Genomic DNA, 18,986 nt, shown 5'->3' with positions numbered 1-18,986 from the left:
TGACTGTCTTCTAATTCAACATCTAGTAATGAAAGACATTGGCTTGTGGACAAGACAGAAACCTGCTCCTGACTATACGTAGGTCCACGCCTTAGTCATAAATTAAGTAAATCCATTCTGTTCACTTAAAAACTCTCTGTTCTTTCAATTGGATACAGAGCTCTCTCTCATGCTTGTTCTCCCTGAACATACCAGCACAGCTTCATTTCTGCCTACTGAACTACAGAAGGAATACAGTGATGATGTTTAGCACAGTTTGCCTAATGACAGCAATTTGTGTATTCACAGATCTCCCATCCTGGTTAAACAATACTTACTTCTAATTCTCCACCCGTGTTTTCTCTGTTCACATCATACTGCACCACAAAATTTCCATCTACTGCTGTGGAAGAGCACGTGGGGCATTTTCGTTGTTGAGCCATCGTTGGCTTGAAAGAAACATGAGCCTGGAAATGAGATGTGATCATCAGTTAATCAGATGTTGTGTGAAAGGTGGATCATTGAAATGAAGAGTTCAGCTATTTATGAAATATCTTATTTTACTAAAGATTTTCTTCCTTCTTTATTTACACACTTGTTTTAAGTGAAAAATTGACTTTGTCACTTCAGAACAAAAACTATGCTAAGGTTTGCCTGGACATGCTGATTCAGTAGCAGCAACTGTGACTCAAACATGGTGACACATTTCTACAGCACCAAATCTTTCTATCAGAGCCAGGCAAACCATTTCTAGTAAGTAATATGATGTCTTATTTAGCATTTTCTTAGTTGAAACTATTCATAATTTTATAAATATTTTGATTTTCATTTATTTTTTTTTCTGAAGAAATGAGAGCTTTTCATTTGTCTGTAAATTGAGTAGTAGAAATTATTTTCAGTCCTGCGACTGGTTTTGCAGGTTTTATGTTATTATTTCTCTGCTTTGACTAGATAACATAAAATTTCTTAAGAAGACATAATAAATGTATCCAGAAACAAACTTTCCCACATACTCAGAGTTAGTGCTTGTGCAGCATCTCCCTTATACTGTAAGGTCTTTGGAACATGTGAAACATCCTCTCTGTTTCAATGTTATGAATACTCAGGACTATTGGCAATATTTTGCTATAAAGCCCTTGTATATGCTATTAAGAATATTGCCATGACAATAAAGATGAATAATGGCAACAAACAGTGCCTTCAGACTTGAGAAGAATGTGCCATAAAAGCAGCTGAATTACTGTTCGCTTTTACTCTGAATTAGCATTCACTTATTTGCCTTCAAATTCACGATTAAACTCTCTCCAATGATATCTGTTCACATTAGCTCTGAATTAGTTTGCTAAACTAGGAATGTGTGTGAATGAGACATGAAGCTGAGCCTGGATATCAAGGAACAGGCCTGAAAGGCCTGATCAAGGCCTGATATAGTGTTATAGCGATATAAACTGATTTTGGGGTCTGAGTCACACACCTTGTGTTAGATCTCTATCTAAAAGTGAGAAGAGATGTACCCTATCAGAGTCATCGCTAGAAGTTTCTTGAAATTTTTTTCTACTCTTGGAAGGTTTATCTATACACAACAGCTATGCTGAAGATAGCTAGGCTAAGAATGACAAGGAAAAGAGCAGTCCTAAAATAATTCACCATGCAGATGTTCTCAGTTGAAACTGAGATTAGGGAGTTATTCCAGAGTGGTTATTCCACTTGATATTCATCACCTACCTTTTTCACATCCAGCAATTCCTGTGTACTGCTCTTTCAGAATTACAAATGAAAGCTTTGTGCAAAGACGGGCAGACTACATGCTCTTTCTGTATTGCTCTCACAGTGGTATTGGAACATCTTGTACATACAGCTAGGTAGCGATATTGAAAATATTATATTTTTGTCATATTTTTCCATACGTGTAGCAGGTTTGAGAAAATACCATAACTGCGTAGTAACAAATGTGAAAACTGAAGTTTTCATGCTATTTCCACTCCATGACTGTTACCTTTTTCTCTCCCTTGGAGATGGTGGTGATTCCATTAAAATGATCTCCGAGGGAATTGGGAACATGTACATAGCGAAGTCCCTGAGGCTCAATAATGCGGACATCCACCTAGAGGCAGCGAGGGAGGACATTTAGTACAGTGCAGTGCCAGTGTTGTACACACTGGGTATTCCACAAACCCTCCACAGGCAAACTCCACAAGAAGGGTGGGATCCTCTTGAGAATGCTCCTGTAGGGCTAATTTCATTTGGGGTGGGGATATGCAATACTGAAAACAAATCATGACAGAAAGACCAAAAAAAAGTGTCCAAAATTAGAAGAGTTTGTTGGAAATGTTCATTCTTTCTTCTTCTCTCTCTCCCTGTGGCAAGCACTGGGGCAGGAGTCAAGGGTGATATGCTGAAAGCAGAAAAGCATGAAATGTCTCTGCCTAAGTGCTGCTTTGGGTACTGAGGCCAGGAGGAATGTTAGGTGATGAGTCTTCCTCTCTACATATGCTATTGACAGGACAAAGAGTATTTTCATTTTTGGTTGGATTGCCTGAGATAAGGACTTTTTCTGTTTGTGTTAATGAATAGTTAGGAGGTCTACTAGGAAGCAGGATATGGTGTCCTTTTCAGTAAGACTAACTCAGGCCTTTGGAAAACTTGAAACAGATCACAATCTGCACCAAGGAAATGTGAGCAGCAAACTTTCATTTACAGCTTGTGCTGAAGCCAAGGAAAGCTGAAGAATGCATTTATGATACAGAACCATAAGAACGGCCAGATGGAAATGTCCAGCTAGCCCTGAATCCTGCCTCTTGACAGATGACGGAGGACACTCTTGGATGAGTATAAGAAAGAGGGTAAGAATAAAACTAATTATCTTTCGGCAGCCAGCTGTGGAGGAACTGTCATTCAGAGAACATCTGCTATCGTAGGACACTATCTCATGAAGCTGGGATTATTGTAAAAACCCCTATTCTGAATAAGTAGCAAACCTTGTTTGTTTTCCTTTAGTCAAGGAAAGTTTACACAAGGCTATATATGGACCAAATCTTTTTTGCTCATGTGGTTGTGACGTTTAGTCGGTCACGACTCTGGAGATGCCCAACCATGTTATCATGAGAGGAGGAGGCAGGACACATTTGCTCTTCACTCATGTGGCTACACAGCTCTTGTCTTGAAGTGTCTGATGCTGGCCTGTGCAGTGACCTTGAGGCTATTTGCATCAAGACCACATAAAAGGAAGGAGCTGTAGAAGAAATGTCCTGCTGTAGGGCTCACAGGAACTTTGGCTGCTTTCTCAGGAAGGATTCACCCGTGGGGTGCTGCCTACACACACCAGCTCTACTTTACCTCCATGTGCTTTGCCAAGCGTCCTGGCTTCATGGAGATAACATGCTCATAGGAGCTCAGTTTCCTTCGAATCATTTCCTGATAGTGAAGTTCAAACTGGATCCTTGTTCCCGGAGGCACATTCACTTCAGTTTTGAAGTTTTCCATATCCAAGGCATTGCTCCTGAAAAGTTAGCTGTGGCATTATTTTGAGAAAATACAAGGAGAAAGAGAGCTTTTTTTTGTGTTTTGGTTTAGAGTTATGCATTTGGTGAATCCAATTCTAACTGCGGACTACACCAGGGAACTGTTAGCACAACATGTTTTATCAAGCTGAAAGCAGAAATGCAAGTTAAGTCCCTGACAGTTAATTATCAGAGTTGCTCTAAGTAAGCAAAACCTGCCTCTCCAACCTTTTTTCCTTCCTAGGGTCCTCCTTCAACTCTTTCCTCTTGGAATAGGCCAGCTCAGTCCTCATATGAGTAAGTTTAGTACAGTATCCATATGCCAAAATCCTTATACCTCACTATTCCAGCAGCTTTGCCTTTGGCTTTTGCTTGAGAGTACATTCTTCTGGCTTCAGATTTTTCTCGAATCGAGCTGGTAAATGTTATACCATTGACATCCCTAGGAGATAGAAGACAGTCAGTTTGTAAAAGAAACAATTTCACCATCAGTGACTGTTTTTCAACTTTAGAAAAACATCAGTGAAATCTAATCTCTTTATAAGCTGGTGGGAAATAAATTAATAAGGCTCTTGCTTAACCCCAAATTAATGTGTTCCAGTAGGTCTGCATCTTTTTCCCTGCCTGCTTTTTTTATTTCATGTAGCCATTGTACTCTGAGGAGGAACTGCTCTCCCCCACCTCCTTCTCACCTTCCCCATCTTTTGGACAGGGCAGGTAGTTACTCATGTCCTAGCTGTTTTGAAACATGGATCAGTACGTGCCTGCCAAGCAACAGCTGGCTGCTGCCTTTCTGAATGCATATGGAGCCAAGCTACCTGCTTTCTGTTCGGTGAGGGCTCTCATTTGGGTCTCTGCTTTGATCTGGTGCCAATTTGCACAAGACAGGTAGTCTATTTGAGACTTCTGTCCTCTTGTCAAATTTTGTTGACATTGGCCAATGGCCCAACAATTACCAGGGACAGAGAGATGGACAGACAGATAATACAATGACATGAGCCCTTCTGCATTGAGAAAGTGTGGTTAAATTACACCAAAGCTGGAAAATAATGAGGTATTTTGATTTTATGAATATTTTCCTCCCACTATGTTCTCCCTTATTATCGAACCTACTAGAGCACAAGGTTGTTATCTGCCCACTACTTACATAGTAAAGTTGTCAATAAACGCTCCTTTGGGAACTTGTACATCAAACACTATGTGCTGGGACCGTTTTGCATTATTCACCATTTTGGCTTGGATCATAGTGTTGGCCAACCGTGAGGTTATAGTGGATTGGACTTTGTAGCTGTAAAGACCTATCTTGTCATCGTCCTCCACCTGTAATTGACAAAATGACTCTATAAATCTGGGACACCGATAGAAAATATATTCTAGGGCAGTATCAACTCCCTTTATAGTCTCGGTGTCTTTTTTTCAACCACTATTCATTACAATATGGCAGCCAGATGGATCACAAACTCCATTTTAAGACATTTCCATATTTCATTGCCACTGTGACAGTGGCAGGAAACTCATTTGAATATAGCTTATTATAACATTTCATCTGAAAGGTGGAATTTGTTAAGCTGGAATACTTTCCTTGCTTCTGACCATACAATCAGTCCTTGGAAAGACTGTAGGTGTAATTCAGCATAGAAGGGTTGTTACACAGTAATTTTCAACATCACATATTGAGGAAGAGGGAGCTTCTATTTTCAAGAAAGGTCCTAAATAAAAAAGACCTGAAGCATTGAATATTGACCTAGTATTGTAAATGGTTAAACCATAGCAGTGGCAGAACAGTATTAAACTGGCATATTAAAATCTGCCTTTGTCTAATCACTTTTGTTGCTTATTTCTTCATATTTACCATACTCTTCTCCCTCCAAGAGCAGTTGTATAAACAGCATTACGCAAACAGTCGGCTGTTTAAAGAAAATAGGTTAATACCCAACCAGGAGTAAAAGCAAGGAACTGAACAAACAAAAGGATTGATTTCCAAAAAAAAATAATACGGTTAACTACAAAATCACTTTGTTCAATATTTTTCCACAGAGGAAGGAAAAACTCACCAGATCTTCAACGTACCCCCAGTCGGATGTGCTTCTCTGCAAAAGAAAAATACAGAGAATGTATTTCAGCAGCGCTAAGAGCACAGATTGTGGCTGTTTTGGACAGTGGTAACTATCTAAAAGCTGCTTCCAAAATGATCAGAATCAGTTTGAGTTCTCAGACATGGTGTGCAGATTCTTTTTGTCTTATTTTATGTATTTATACATGGGATCTTGGAGCATGTGATCTGCCAGCTGTGACTTAGACGCTGTCAAAACAGAAAGGCAGCTCTCTTCTTTTATTTGATCATATGAAGAGAAAAAGAAAAGATTCTCTTAAGAACATATGTATTCCTTCAACAATAAAAAAATCCTTTGTGAAAACAAAACATGCTGGCAAAAAGTCATAGGCAGAAACCCTAGCTTTTAACATCAACAACAAAATCTCTTGTCTTTCTGGGAAAAGTGGAAAACCTCAAAACCCTGAATTTTTTAGCTCTTTTTGTTTTTATTTACATTATAGATTATTTATTTATATTATTGAATTGGATGTGATATGTATTTATATATAAATCTATTATGTAATTGATGTTATATCAATTTATACACTTTTATATATGCAATGTTAGTTCTGCATGCATTGCTTAGATAAGCCGAAACAATGCTCATTAGTGGTTGTTTTTATTTCCTGCCATATGAATATTTCTATTTGGGTGGTGACATCTTGCGGCCATTTGAATCATTCTGTTTAATTCCCTGAAACTTAAACTCATAGGAGTAACCCTGGGATGGGATTTGGCTCACCTAATTCTAGGGAGAGATGCAATTGCTTAATACAGCTGTCTACATTGGTTTTATTGTCACAATCGCGCAACTTCAGCTCTTCAGAATCAATGGAGTGATTCACTTCATCTGGAAACAGATATCTTCACTTGGTTGAATGAATTCTGCCCTACACCTCACTGACTGTACTGATTAGGGAAGTGGGTGCCCACCTTGCTGTCAGCTGGGGTTCCAAGAGGTCATGAGGCTCTTGTAGGTTTTGTTATCTGACAGCCCATAAGATGGTTTGGACTCCTTCTGCTATCTCACACACTACTAGATGCATACATTAAGGAAAAAAAATAAGACCTTCAGCTTCACTGATGATGATCAGGAGCCTACTTCACATACTGATGGATAAACTATGAAAATATACAAAAACAGACCAATCCTATCTTAGTTTTAACTAGTACTTGAAGCTAAAAGGACCCCAAACCATGGAAGATGCTTATGATAACTGCTTTAGTCACATGGTGCATATAAGGCTTGCTATGCATTTAGTAATTTTGTTTGGAGCTAATTTATATACCAGAAAAATCTAGGGCTGCATAACAGGTGATACATGTCGTAGCAAGATCATTTTAATGAGATGATTGTAAGGATTCTTTGAAGCCAGACAGATAGACTGCAGGATTTCCATCTCACTGAGAACACATTCAGGTTTTTATTTCACAGCTGTACAGGTTCCACCTGAAACATTCAGACTGGGATTTCAGGCTCTGAAAGTTTATGGCACTGTAGATACCCTCTGCAAAACATGATGGGTTGATCCTTGCATAGTCCGTCATGAAACCCTACAAACATCATTGTACAATGAACCGGACCCTTCACATCTGATAAAGAATCAGACTGCTATACAGAACAGCTATTATCCCTAGACATATCCTTAGAGTAGGAAACATCACAACTGTGGGTACCAATTAAGAGTAAACAAACCTCAAATGAAACAAATTCAATTTTGAATTTGTACAATGGGGATTTTTTTTTTAATTTTAATTGTGGTACCTTAGTACATTGGGGATTTTTTATTTTTAATTGCGGTACTTTTCTGTTTTTCACTGGGTCTCAGGGTTTCCAACTCACCCGCATAAAGCTTTCAAGATGCCCAAGTTTCCTTCCTGATTGTTTTTGTGAGGGTGGAGGAAAAGGGGGAGGCAGTGATGGAGACACGAGCTTATCACTTGTACATGTAGTGACTCCCACAGCTGCTGTTACTGATCAGACATGGGGTGGGCCAACCAGCCCCCTTGGGATCTCAAAGGTTGCAGAGTGTAGCCACTCCAACAGGTCAAGAGGACAAAGCTGTAGATAATTACACTTCAGGTTTTAGTGCTGGTGTGGTTACTGAAAATATGGCTTTTGAAGAGACTTCTGTGGCACGTGAGATTCATGCTATTTCTAAAATGAAGACTTGTGGCTGATATTTTCCTTTACACCACATCCAAATCTGCTGATGACCACACTGCATTGAAACAATACCTTGTGCAACACCTAATGTATGGTAAAATGCATATTAGGGTGGAGACAAGAAGTGCCTCAGGAACTGCTCTAAGCATCTGGTCTTAATAGATTCAGAGCCCTATCTTCAGGGAACTGAGACTCATCTTTTCCTGTTATCTGTGCAGGCTATGGATATTTAGCCCTCAGTATGATCTTTGTTCAAATCACTGTGCATGAATGTTGCAACTGCTATGCAGTCTATCACAAATTAAATATTAGGTACTTCAAACTGCCTGTTACCCAGGGCTGCTGACCCCGTCTCCTTCTGTCTTGTCCGGGGAGGAAGCAGCCATGGTGTCTAAGGAAGGAGTGTATTATGAGAGGTAATGCATTAAAAGAGATTGCAGGGGTTTTAGGTTATCTATGGGATGCCTCCAGCAAGTTGATTCCCAGAGAGGCTGTGGATGCCCCATCCCTGGAAGTGTTTAAGGACAGGTTGGATGGGGCTTTAAGCAACTTGGTCTAGTGGTAGGTGTCCCTGGCTATGGCAGAGGGGTTGGAATTAGATGATCTTTAAGGTTCTTTCCAACCCAAACCATTCCATGATTCTATGATTCCACCCTCTCACTCCTTCCTCATTTCCTTCCTGCGCTGGTTCTCATAGTGAAGAAACCAGGCAGGCAGAACAATAAAGAAATTAGGTCTGATCTCACAAGTTGGAGGCTCTGTACAGCTGGGATCAGGACCAGGCCTGCTACAGAACATCCTGCCTTGCAGTCTAGACACAAGCGCCATTATCTCTAAAACAGAGATAACGGTGCTGCTCCACCACACAGAGGTTCACAAGGTTACCTGCATTTCAGCCCATCAGGGTTGGAATGTTTTTATGGTCTGTTTCTGTGGTCACAAGGACCATTCACATACCTGAGACACAGCGATTTTGGAATTACTCAGGAACAATTTTATTTTTTTTTCAACAAAATACTTAATCTGGTATCTAGAAGCCAGTTCTTTCTCTTTATGGCCCATTGGTATGGGCTACAGAGGACCTCTGTTTTCTTGCCAATGGGCTAGTGAGCTCACTGCAGGAAAATGTACTGCTAAAACAATAATTTGGAAGATAGTCTTCCTCTAATGAGAGACAATAAATAACTGTGTATCTACTGTTGGCCAAAAGCTACAGTCTCGAGATGGTTTGGTTAGTTCTTTTTCATTCATTAATCTAGTTCATTTCATTTATTAATCTATTAATCTTTTAACACAAGGGTAATTCATCCTGCAGCTGAGATCTTCACTCTACTGGTTTGCAAAGACTCGTTTGATAGGTAAAGAATGGGAAATAATATATGGATGTAAGGAATAACTGGTATCATTAAAAAAAACACATTAGTAGAATTGCAAATTATTGCATACATATGTCTATATCACTATGTATCCAGAAAGCTGGGGACAAAGACAACATAATATATACAGCACTAATATAGATATATTGGAAAGAAATGATGCCCCAAAGAAATGCAGCTAGAGAGGATTTCTGCTTAGATATTCATTACAATATTTAAGTAGTGGTCTGGCAAATCTGAACTGGCTTAATTCATATTTATGTTAAAATCATCTATCTTTCTGGCAGTGTAACGGGAGCTTTAGGTGTCAATAAACTACATTTACACTCATTCAAAAAGAAAAGCCTTAGGATAAAGATAAATCATGTTTGCCTGGGCTTAACTTCAAAGACGCTGGGAAATCCAACTTTGTTCAAGAAGATCTTTTGTTTTTACTATACTGAGCAAGCTCAAGAAAGGCAACATTAGAGCTACGTTGGAAGTCAAGGTCCACTACAACCGTCATTGTTTTCATTCAGTGTAAAAAAAGTCAGCATCTTTAAATAACTGATATCGTTATTATTTCTGTTAATTACTGCCATGCAAAACACAAAAAAACTCCTGCAATGTTGTTTTAAATGCTTCTGTTCCAGAAGCTGACAGAGTACAATTATCTGCAACACATCAGCATGCTGGAAAGAAATTTTCTTCCCTGGTCTCAGACTCTACCAGATCATTTCCCATGTGACACTGTAATGCACTCTTTTGACCTGAGCTAAATATGAATGAATGGACTATCTGCAGCACTGGAAGGTTTGAACATACGTTGCCAATGTCAAAAGTTCTTGCCTTCCATTTTCTCATGGAAAAACCCCACAAATATCACACACAAAATCTGACAATTATGTCCACTGTTTATCATCTGTATTATGTTCCTACCTTAGGAGCTCAAATATAAAACGAGACCATGTGCTAGGTACTACAGAAAGGGTAGCAGCAGTTCTCCCAACAAGATATGTGGAGGTCTTAATGTATATAAGGACTTGCAGGTCCCACCTGATTGCACATTCACAACCCTTGAAATGGAACAAGCTGCCTGGGAAGAGCTCCCAGGGATTATTGCTTCCCTTTTCTTGAAGCATTTCAGGGTACTGTACCTGGTACCTGCCATTTCTTGTCTTGGAGACTGGAGGGAATCCCTCGATTTCCACGTCAATCAGGTTTTCCACTTCCTAGAGGAGAAAGAAAGGGAAAGAAAGAGGTGTTGCTGCTGTCTTACAATTTGATTCATCACTTGAATTGTTGCTGATTAGCACTCTGAGTTCCAAAAGGAATTTACGTCCCCTTGGTGCACATGCAGAGCAAAGGTTTAAACTACCTCAGATCGAAATGCTGCATATTCATACATTCAGTTTCCTTCTGTGGCCAACTAGCTTTATACACTCTTAAAACGTCATGACCTTTACTATCATTTTATAACCTTTTCTTCTGAAACAATGAGTAATATTTAATATACTGAAATGCCCATAAAAAGCAAGAGGCAGATTACCATTGGAATGGGTCCATCTATGTTAACTTTAACATTTCAGATACTGATCTCACTTAAAACAGCAAGTTTAGAGAATTTATGCTCACACCAGTAGAAACGGTCTCTGATTTTGTACTTGGGAATTAAGTTTGACCCACTGACAGCAAAGGAACATCAGGTCTTTTCCAGGTGCAAATCTGCACTGATTCAACTAGAAGTGTGTTTTTTACACCACAGCAAAACCCTTAATTAAACTTTCTTAGCAGTTTAATTTATGGCAATAAAGAAATTTAAGTTCATGAGTTGCTCTCCAACTTAAATGATAGCATACATGCAAAGTTTTGCACAAAATTAACTTAAATTGTTTAAGCACATTGGTATTAAAGTGATACAATATCTATGGTTAGAAAGGAGCACAGAACTTTTTTTTTCCACAATATTTTTCTAGAATATTTTCTGGAATATTTATGGGAATCATAAAACACAGGATAAAAATCTCACTGTGTCATGAAGAGTTCTGTAAGAAGAAAGAACAAGAGAATATCCCTTCTCATTAATTCTTGTTGTTAATCTTGCAAAATAAAACAAAGCTTTGTATGATCCCTGCTGACTTCATAGAAATACTGCAATACACACTTGAAAGTTGAATTTGAAAGAGTTTTCAATTCATTTGGAAATAGGTATAGACACTCAAATATAAATTCATGGGAGTCTAGGGGTTTAAATCTGGACTCAGCTTTCAAGTCAAAACTATAACTAAACTTCTTTTTATTATATTATCTATCCTAAACAATTTCATGCTCTTCTATAAACTATCTTTCTGCTAAGAAATGTACAGTCAATGGGATCTTAATGGTATATTTGAATTCCTGTTAACAAAAAAATGAGTTCATATGAAACTTTGCAGAAATTCATCGTGGCCCATACAGGAGACCCCATCCACAAAGAAAAATAAGTGTTGGGTTGCTGCTTATTCCAGGGAAACTGGATCTAAACCACACTAAAGGGTCCGAACATAGAAGCCCACTTGAATGTTTAAAGGTTAAAACCACCAGAAGAAGGCAAAGTTGAGTTAAAAATATGAATCCCGATGGAAAGAAAATTGGAGTTATGCTTATAACATCCCGGCTTTAATAATATTAAAAAACAACACTAGAAATGGCAGGTGAAAACCAATTATCAGAATAATTCTATTTACAGCTCAGAGTAGAAGAGAATTCATGGGGCACAAGCAGAACGATGAAGCAATGACCCAATTCCGCCCTCACTGAAGCCAGCTCCAACTGATCTGGACTTCAGCAAGCAAGGCAGACCTAGGCCCTGCCTGGAAATACTCACATCTGGGATTTCGTCGATAACGAGGTCAAAGCTTCCTACTTCAGAAATGAGGTACAAAACCATTAAGCAGACCAGGTGCTTCATTTTCTTCCTGCTTGTCTCCTGAGAACAGCCTGCATAGGTACCAGACACAAGATCTTCCTTTCTCTGAGACAAGTTCAAGGAAACGGCTTGGGGTTATGTAGTATTTTGAACAAAGTTTTGAAACGCTGACTTTGTTTAGGCCATAGGTAAATATTTGCCTTGCAACACAAGTCAGAGCTGTGGTGTCCGAGCAAGGGTTATCCAAACAGTGTCTTTGCTCGCCTCTGCCCTCGATAACAGCTCCGTCTTGGATAGGCTCACTTCTTGCTTTTGTAGGTTCCCATTGATGTTTGACTAATTTCCTGCTAGGCACAGACCTTGGGGCACCCAAAACTTTGAAGGATCAAAGCAAGAACTCACTCCCAGCCTGTTTGTTTATAGTAAATGAGGTGGAGGCTGGTTCGCAGAGCGATGGAGGCAGTGATATTGTGCTTCTTGAAGGGCCCTCCCACCCGTCCATCTTGCAGTGGTGGGCAGAGACCTTTGGGCTGGATCCTGACCCCCACAAATACCCTTTTTCCTCTCCGACTGGGAAAGGATCATAGCTGGTGGTGGGATAGCTCTAGTTTTTTGAAATTAGTCATGTGAAAGCATCTGATGATGATTTTCAAAGGCATGCTGTAAGGCTCCTGGGCGATTTTGAAACTGTTCAGGCCTCCCTGCTTCTTTGGTACTTGAACAAATAGGATTAAAGTAAGCCAGAGAGGCAAAAGGGTGAAAGAAGGGAGGAAGCAGGTTTCTGGCAAAATGAGCCGGAGTACCACTTCCACTCTTCTGGGAAGAAAAATTTGCAGATATCTGAGTAATCCCAACGGAAAAGATTGAATTACTATGTGAATCCAGAGACAGAAGAGCAAACTATTATATAATATAATATGGAACAGCGTAGCATAGCATAGCATGGTATATCTAACATATTCTGTCATTTTATCCTATGTTATGCTATATTTTGATGTTTTAGTAAAAGATTTCTGCATCACCGGTCTGCAGACATCACACGTTCTTCCTCCATCTTTTCAACAGATCACTTCTCAGGCTGAGACCTGAAACTACTGTCCGATATTCACAAGGAACCCAAGCAGAATTGTGACTTTTCAACTCGCTGCCGTGTACCTGTTGCCAACAGCGGTTAGGAGAGAACATAAGAACTGGTGCAAGCATATCAGGTATTTTTCAAAGACCTTCCCAGTCTCCAGCTATTTGCAGCTATGGTACATCCTGACTAGGAGAGGGTTTCCATTTATTTAGCAATCCTCAATTAATTTATTTTCCATAAACCTATTGTTTCCTCTGGAGAGATTGGATAAAATTTTGCATCTGTAGCATCCAGCAAGAAGTTCCACAGCTCAGCTATACATCGCAGAAAGAACCATGGTGTTTTGATCATTCTCATCCTCTCACATAGTAGCTTCATATATAGTGTTTCACAGCTGTTATGCTAGAAGAGGAATTGAATTACCAATACTGTTTTACTCTCTCCCAAAATCTTCCAGGCAATCCCGGATCTCGAGCTTGGAGATCACATAGTTCATAATTTGCTAGAAAATTTAGGAACTTCTAGACTGTACCCAACTAGTACACCACTTTCACAGCACACAGATCTTGTTCCTGCATTGATCCATCCACCAGTGGTCCCCACAGCACTTATTTATTACTTTCATCCTAAGCTCTGGTTCAGCTCTCAGATGGTGCATGTACACAGCCTGCAGCTGCTTTGCATTTATGTCTTTCACAGGCTTTCTGAGCAGAGGAGATCCTCAGCATTAAGATCCCAGGCACGCTTCTTCAAAGGGGAGGTTGGCTTACAGCTGAGTGATTCGTGAAACATCTAGGTCAGGTTTAAATCACATAGTCAAGGGCCTAGCAATCTAACCATATCGCTTGGACCCACTCTTTGGTGGTTTTTGCTCAGTGCTGTGTGCCTGCAGTCCTAGCAGTATTTAAGTTGTCTACCTTAAAGTTAGCTTAGGAACACCTCCATGACTGCAGTCAGAGCTGTGACTATGGTGGGGGTTAACTAGGACTGCAGGAACAGCAGGTGTGGGGCACCCAGCCTTTTCTGTCTTGATGGTATCTATTGTAGCTTGAATTTTCCCCATAACCTGAGTTCTGTCCACACACATGCCCCTACTGACAGTGAGCAGTCCTTTCTCATCAGGAGTGTAAAGATTAAGGCAGGTATTCTGGAGGTATCAGGGAACCCAGACATGGAAACAAATCACTAGTGCTCTGAAGAGATGAAGGAGTCCTGTAGAACAGATTTGCATTTACATATGAATTTCCTAATGCTTTATTTTGGTCTGCTCATAACCACCAAATGGAGCTTAATTTATTTATTTTTTTCTTTTTAGGTAAAAATAACAACATTGGGAAAACAGTGTAACCACTAGATGGCACGAACTGCTCAAATATACTGCCCAAAAGAGTCCCAAAAGTTGAAATTTCTCAAGGCAAATGTACAAAAAATATATGGGAAGAACAAGAGGTAAGGATACTCACGAAGATCCCTGTCCCTTACCCGAGGTGAACTTCCCCAGAATTTAATGGGGAGGACAGGATCTCATGCAGATGTTTTCTGGTATGTGTCAATTGGGCTGCTTCATGACTAGCCCTCACCATGGCCAGAATTCCTCTGCACTTGGAGCTACTGCTGGGCAGTCTGTTCCTCCGAACAATTAAATTGTGATATCTTGGCTTGCAGATGGGGAGGAATGCTCACAATTTATGTCTCTTATTAGATAGTCAGGTTCCCCTCCCAAACTGAATTTCTTCTCTGAAAATTTCCAATGACCCAGGTAAGAATAGTGTGCCTGCATGGGGTGCCTGCTGACATTCATCCCCCTACACACCAACCATTCTGGGAAATGCTATGCAGACACATACAATGGATTTTCCTCTTGCTTCAGCTTTTGTCTCTTTGTATTGTCATTCAAAACCACCCAGCAAGCTGCCTATCTGCCCAGATGACCCTTTCCAAGTGAGTTCCACAGCAGACTCGGACTCTCCCCGTACTGAAACCCTTTGGCAGAGACTTTATGTTTGTTAGCATATTTAAAATTTTCATCCTGGATGAGAGCAATATCAGCTTCTGAAGTTCTGAATTGCTCAGCTGGACCACGGTGCACACAGCTAATGGCAATAGGAGAACAGCAGCCATTGGGACCCCACAAAAGTCCTGCCAGGAGCACAGGCACCTCCCAGACAGTATCAGAACTGGGGACCATCAGGTCCCAGATGGATGTTTCAGAGGAGATTGATTAGCTTAAGGCTTGAAAGAAAATATTTAACGTAATTCGCCAAATTTCACCATACTTAATTTTAACTCTGGACAGTTATCTATGCCTGTGTAATCCTTTGGGACTCTTGCCAATTGCTTGATCAAGTCGCTGGCTTTGCTTGCCAATAAATTCAGTGTTTTGTTAATACTTCATTTAGTTTTAGTTCCTAGTTCAGACACTTCTAGTTGGGCGTTTAATGCAGGTGTATCTGTGTAAGATGGGTGTCTGGTGTCCCATTCATCTGCCTAGAAGAACAGACAACTAGAGATCTTTACTTATGAATCCATGCAGTCATGACAGAGACCTTATGACCAAATGTGGCTCTGATCTGTTTCCCTCAGCTTCAGTTTGGAGCCTGTAAAACCTCTGCTCTTGAGCTACAAGGTGCCAAAGTTTTTTGTAAATTCAACAACTTCCTATAGGGTTTATTTAACGGTTATGGTGAAAATGAGGAAGACTGGTCCTGCCTGTGAACCTTGCATGGAAAAATGGGGGGATGCAGAATGTGAGGACAGAGCATCACCAAGGCGTATGTGCTTGTATGTCAACACAGAGAGATTCCTTGACATAATATGATCCATCCGAGGTGAAATGTGCATTGAAGCTCACCTGCCAGGTCATGCCTTTCTCCAGTGTCTCATGCACACAGTGTCTGGAGGCATGCCAGGCAATTTAATTTGGTGAGCTCCCACCCAAAGAACAGCTGCTCATCCTGCTAAGTTGGCAAAAGTCAGCATCAAACATGCCTAACGTGAACAGGCACACATGAGTAATTGCTTATCTCTGTCTCCACAGCATACTCAGGACAGTGACTGTTGTGTTCCCTCCCTCAAATCAGGAGACTCTATTCCAAGGAGGAGGAAGAGGGGATAATGTGAACAATCAGGACCTCAGGCTTAATGTTCACACACCAAACCTAACCAAAAATGAAACTTGGTTAATAAAGCACAACTTGGTCTTATTCAGCTACGTGCTATGTCCTTATATGCCCTTGCTGAGAGCCTGAGCAGAACTAGCTGCCCCTGATCACCTTCAGAATGGCAGTGCTTTCCCAGCTCATTCTCTCATACCTATTGTTTATCCCATGCCTGCTTTAGGAACTCGCTTTGTTCTGAATTTTATCCTTTCACCAGATGTGCCTAGGATCAGCTTTGACTAATATTACAATCTCTTTTCACTGGCATCCTTTTTAAATCTATTCTGGCACTCTGTTCCTCACCTGTGCAACAGGAGAAGCAGAGTGGCTGTAGAAATAAGCTGAACGCCAATCAAGAGGCAAAGAATGATAGCTGGTGACATCTGGAGATTTTTTTTCCAAATGCCTCCTGACTGCACAGTGGTTATTTCACACAGGAGAACACCTTCCCTTCCTGCTCAGGCACCACTGGGGTTAGCAGGGTAGTTTTGACTTGCCTTTGCTTCTTCTAGGTTTTCCAAAACAGTAGGGAAATCATCCTCTATGTATTGTTTTAAATGCCTGTTTCCAGACATAAGCATATGCTGGAGGCATGCAAGGCTTTTATTCAGCCATGGACCCCGGTCAGTGAAACACAGACAGGGGATGCTTAGGAGCATCTCTAATACCAGCAGTGAGGGCACAGGATGTCACAACACTCCTGTGCTCAGCTCTTCCATGTCTGGTCTGGACAAGGCATGAAGAAACTGAAATAACTCCATACCAGCTGAAAATTACCAGTCCAGAGACCCTTGTACCTGCCAGTCGTGGGCTGGTCCCAGAAGGTAAGGAACTGGCCAGGCTTTTGATCCCTTCTCTCCTCCTGTCAAAGCCAGGAGGAGCCTGTCTGTGAGCACAGTGGGGCTGTGCATATTTACACACTGCTTTGTTACGCGCATATCAGTTTGCTAAATATCTCAAAAGGCTTTGACACTGCTGTCCCTTTCCCTTAGCCTGTCTCTAGCTCCCCTTACTCCTTCTGAACTGGGGACCAAGCACCTTCCTGCTCCTCAATTACACATGATGGATTTGGAGCAGGATGTATGTTCTCAGAGGATGTATGCATTCAGATGGGTGCACGTGTATCCATTCATAAGAAGAAATTCCAGAAGGAGAAACTTTTGGGCTCCAGTGGTCCAATGGTGTGTTTACACCTTCCAAAAGGGCTGGAGAGACATTTAAGCTCCAAGCTGGCAATACGAATGGTGTCAAGGCTGTGGTACTGTGCCACTCACTGGACTATCACTGCCATGGACTGGAGCTGAAACAAGACAGCCTCAGTCCCTGATGACCCAGAACTGGAAAATGAAAACACAGTGGTTCAAATCTCAACACGATTGTGCATGCCGCACCTAAAACCAGAAAAAAAAGAAAAAAAAAGGAAATCACAGTTTGCTGGAGTTGAGAAGTTACCGCCGGCATAAAAAAATGTAGTAGTAAGTGTGTTTGATCTGGGGTTAGGCTGAGCTCTGCAGATGCAAGCTCCTGAATACCTGAGGATGAGACGTGCTTGGAGATGAGATGTGCCCCATCAGTGCCAGCTGGCACAGACATGTCTGTGGCGAACAGCTTGGGCAGCCGAGCTGTGGGGATCGTGCCCAACAGGCTTGGTGCTGCCAGCCCTGAGAAGCCACCTTCACCCTGGGGCTGGCGGGGTTGGAGAGGGCTCAGCTGCCAGTAAACGAAGGGGGGAGTGGGAGGCTCACCCAAACTATGCCCAGATGAGAATCAGGACAATAAGAGAGAGGGACAAAAGCATGGGTCTGGAGCATGGCGGTGCTGAAGTGAGGTGCTAGGCTGCTGCCATGCTGACAGGGCTCCTGGGACGCCTGCGGCCTGGTGGGGAGGCAGCAGGCGGTGTGCCAAGGAGAGGGTGCGGAGGGAGCCCTGCCCTGCTCCAGGAACCTGGGCCCTGGGGCTGCTTTCACAAACAAACCTGGGATCTCTGCACCAAGGAGGAGGAGGTGTTGCTGCTGCCACGGGCTCAGTGATGCGTGGCTCAGCCCACCTCCGGGCTGCCCTCACCATGTGCTTCACCCATACCTCCCTCAGCACCCCACTGTCTGTTCCCTTCAGCAGGCTGGGGGGGGTGGAAAGAGCCTAAAAATCCCTTTAGAGGGGGTGAAAACATATGGTTGTACCCCTCCTGGGTAAACCTTACAGTACATGCTTGGATCATGCTCCCTAAATGGGTGGCAGGGGGGTGCTCTTTTATACAAACAGTGGCATAAGCCCAGGCTTATAAATTCAGGGCTGCCTGACGTGATGTCTGACCCCACCGGGAGACACCCCAGCAGCTCTTCCAGCTCCCACTTGAGCTGGGTACCAGCACCTCAGGCAGGCATCATGTGCCAGCAGCCATCTTGGGCCCTGTGCCTGGGCACTGCTGCTGAAGGAAATGTCTCCTCAGCCTTCATTCACCCCATGGAGAGCCGCCACACGGCTGGGGTGCTGCTGGCACCAAAAGGACAGGTGGCAATGCCACAGGGACCTCCAGCTCTGATTTCCTCTGCCTGTGTGCACCTATGAGGCGACATGGGGGCTCAGGGTGGCAGCGAGAGGGGCATGGTGATACTTGGTACCCCAAACTGAGGGGAATTCACTGAAACCCCGCTGGCAGACAGGGAAACCCAGCAGCTGCCCTGAGTGGAAAAGGGGCCGGTCCCAAGCTGGGAAGGAGGAGAAGAGGGTGGGTCAGCTCGCCTCC

The 18,986-nt window shown here is 41.9% G+C and overlaps 1 protein-coding gene across 1 annotated transcript in view; it reads right to left on the bottom strand.

Moving 5' to 3' along the window:
* Positions 1-12,046, bottom strand: part of ITIH2 (inter-alpha-trypsin inhibitor heavy chain 2) — a 29,726-nt gene extending 17,680 nt beyond the window's left edge. The window contains exons 1-8 of the mRNA XM_035549363.2: positions 11,963-12,046; positions 10,254-10,328; positions 5,534-5,569; positions 4,627-4,799; positions 3,817-3,921; positions 3,316-3,478; positions 1,976-2,083; positions 318-446 (exon numbers count right to left, since the gene is read on the bottom strand). Of these exons, the coding sequence (XP_035405256.1) occupies positions 318-446; positions 1,976-2,083; positions 3,316-3,478; positions 3,817-3,921; positions 4,627-4,799; positions 5,534-5,569; positions 10,254-10,328; positions 11,963-12,046 (873 nt within the window). The remainder of the gene's footprint in view (positions 1-317; positions 447-1,975; positions 2,084-3,315; positions 3,479-3,816; positions 3,922-4,626; positions 4,800-5,533; positions 5,570-10,253; positions 10,329-11,962) is intronic.
* Positions 12,047-18,986: the final 6,940 nt, after the last annotated feature.

Source organism: Cygnus atratus, chromosome 1 (assembly GCF_013377495.2).
Source record: "Cygnus atratus isolate AKBS03 ecotype Queensland, Australia chromosome 1, CAtr_DNAZoo_HiC_assembly, whole genome shotgun sequence".
NCBI lineage: Eukaryota > Metazoa > Chordata > Aves > Anseriformes > Anatidae > Cygnus > Cygnus atratus.
This window is presented reverse-complemented; position numbering and strand designations above follow the sequence as displayed.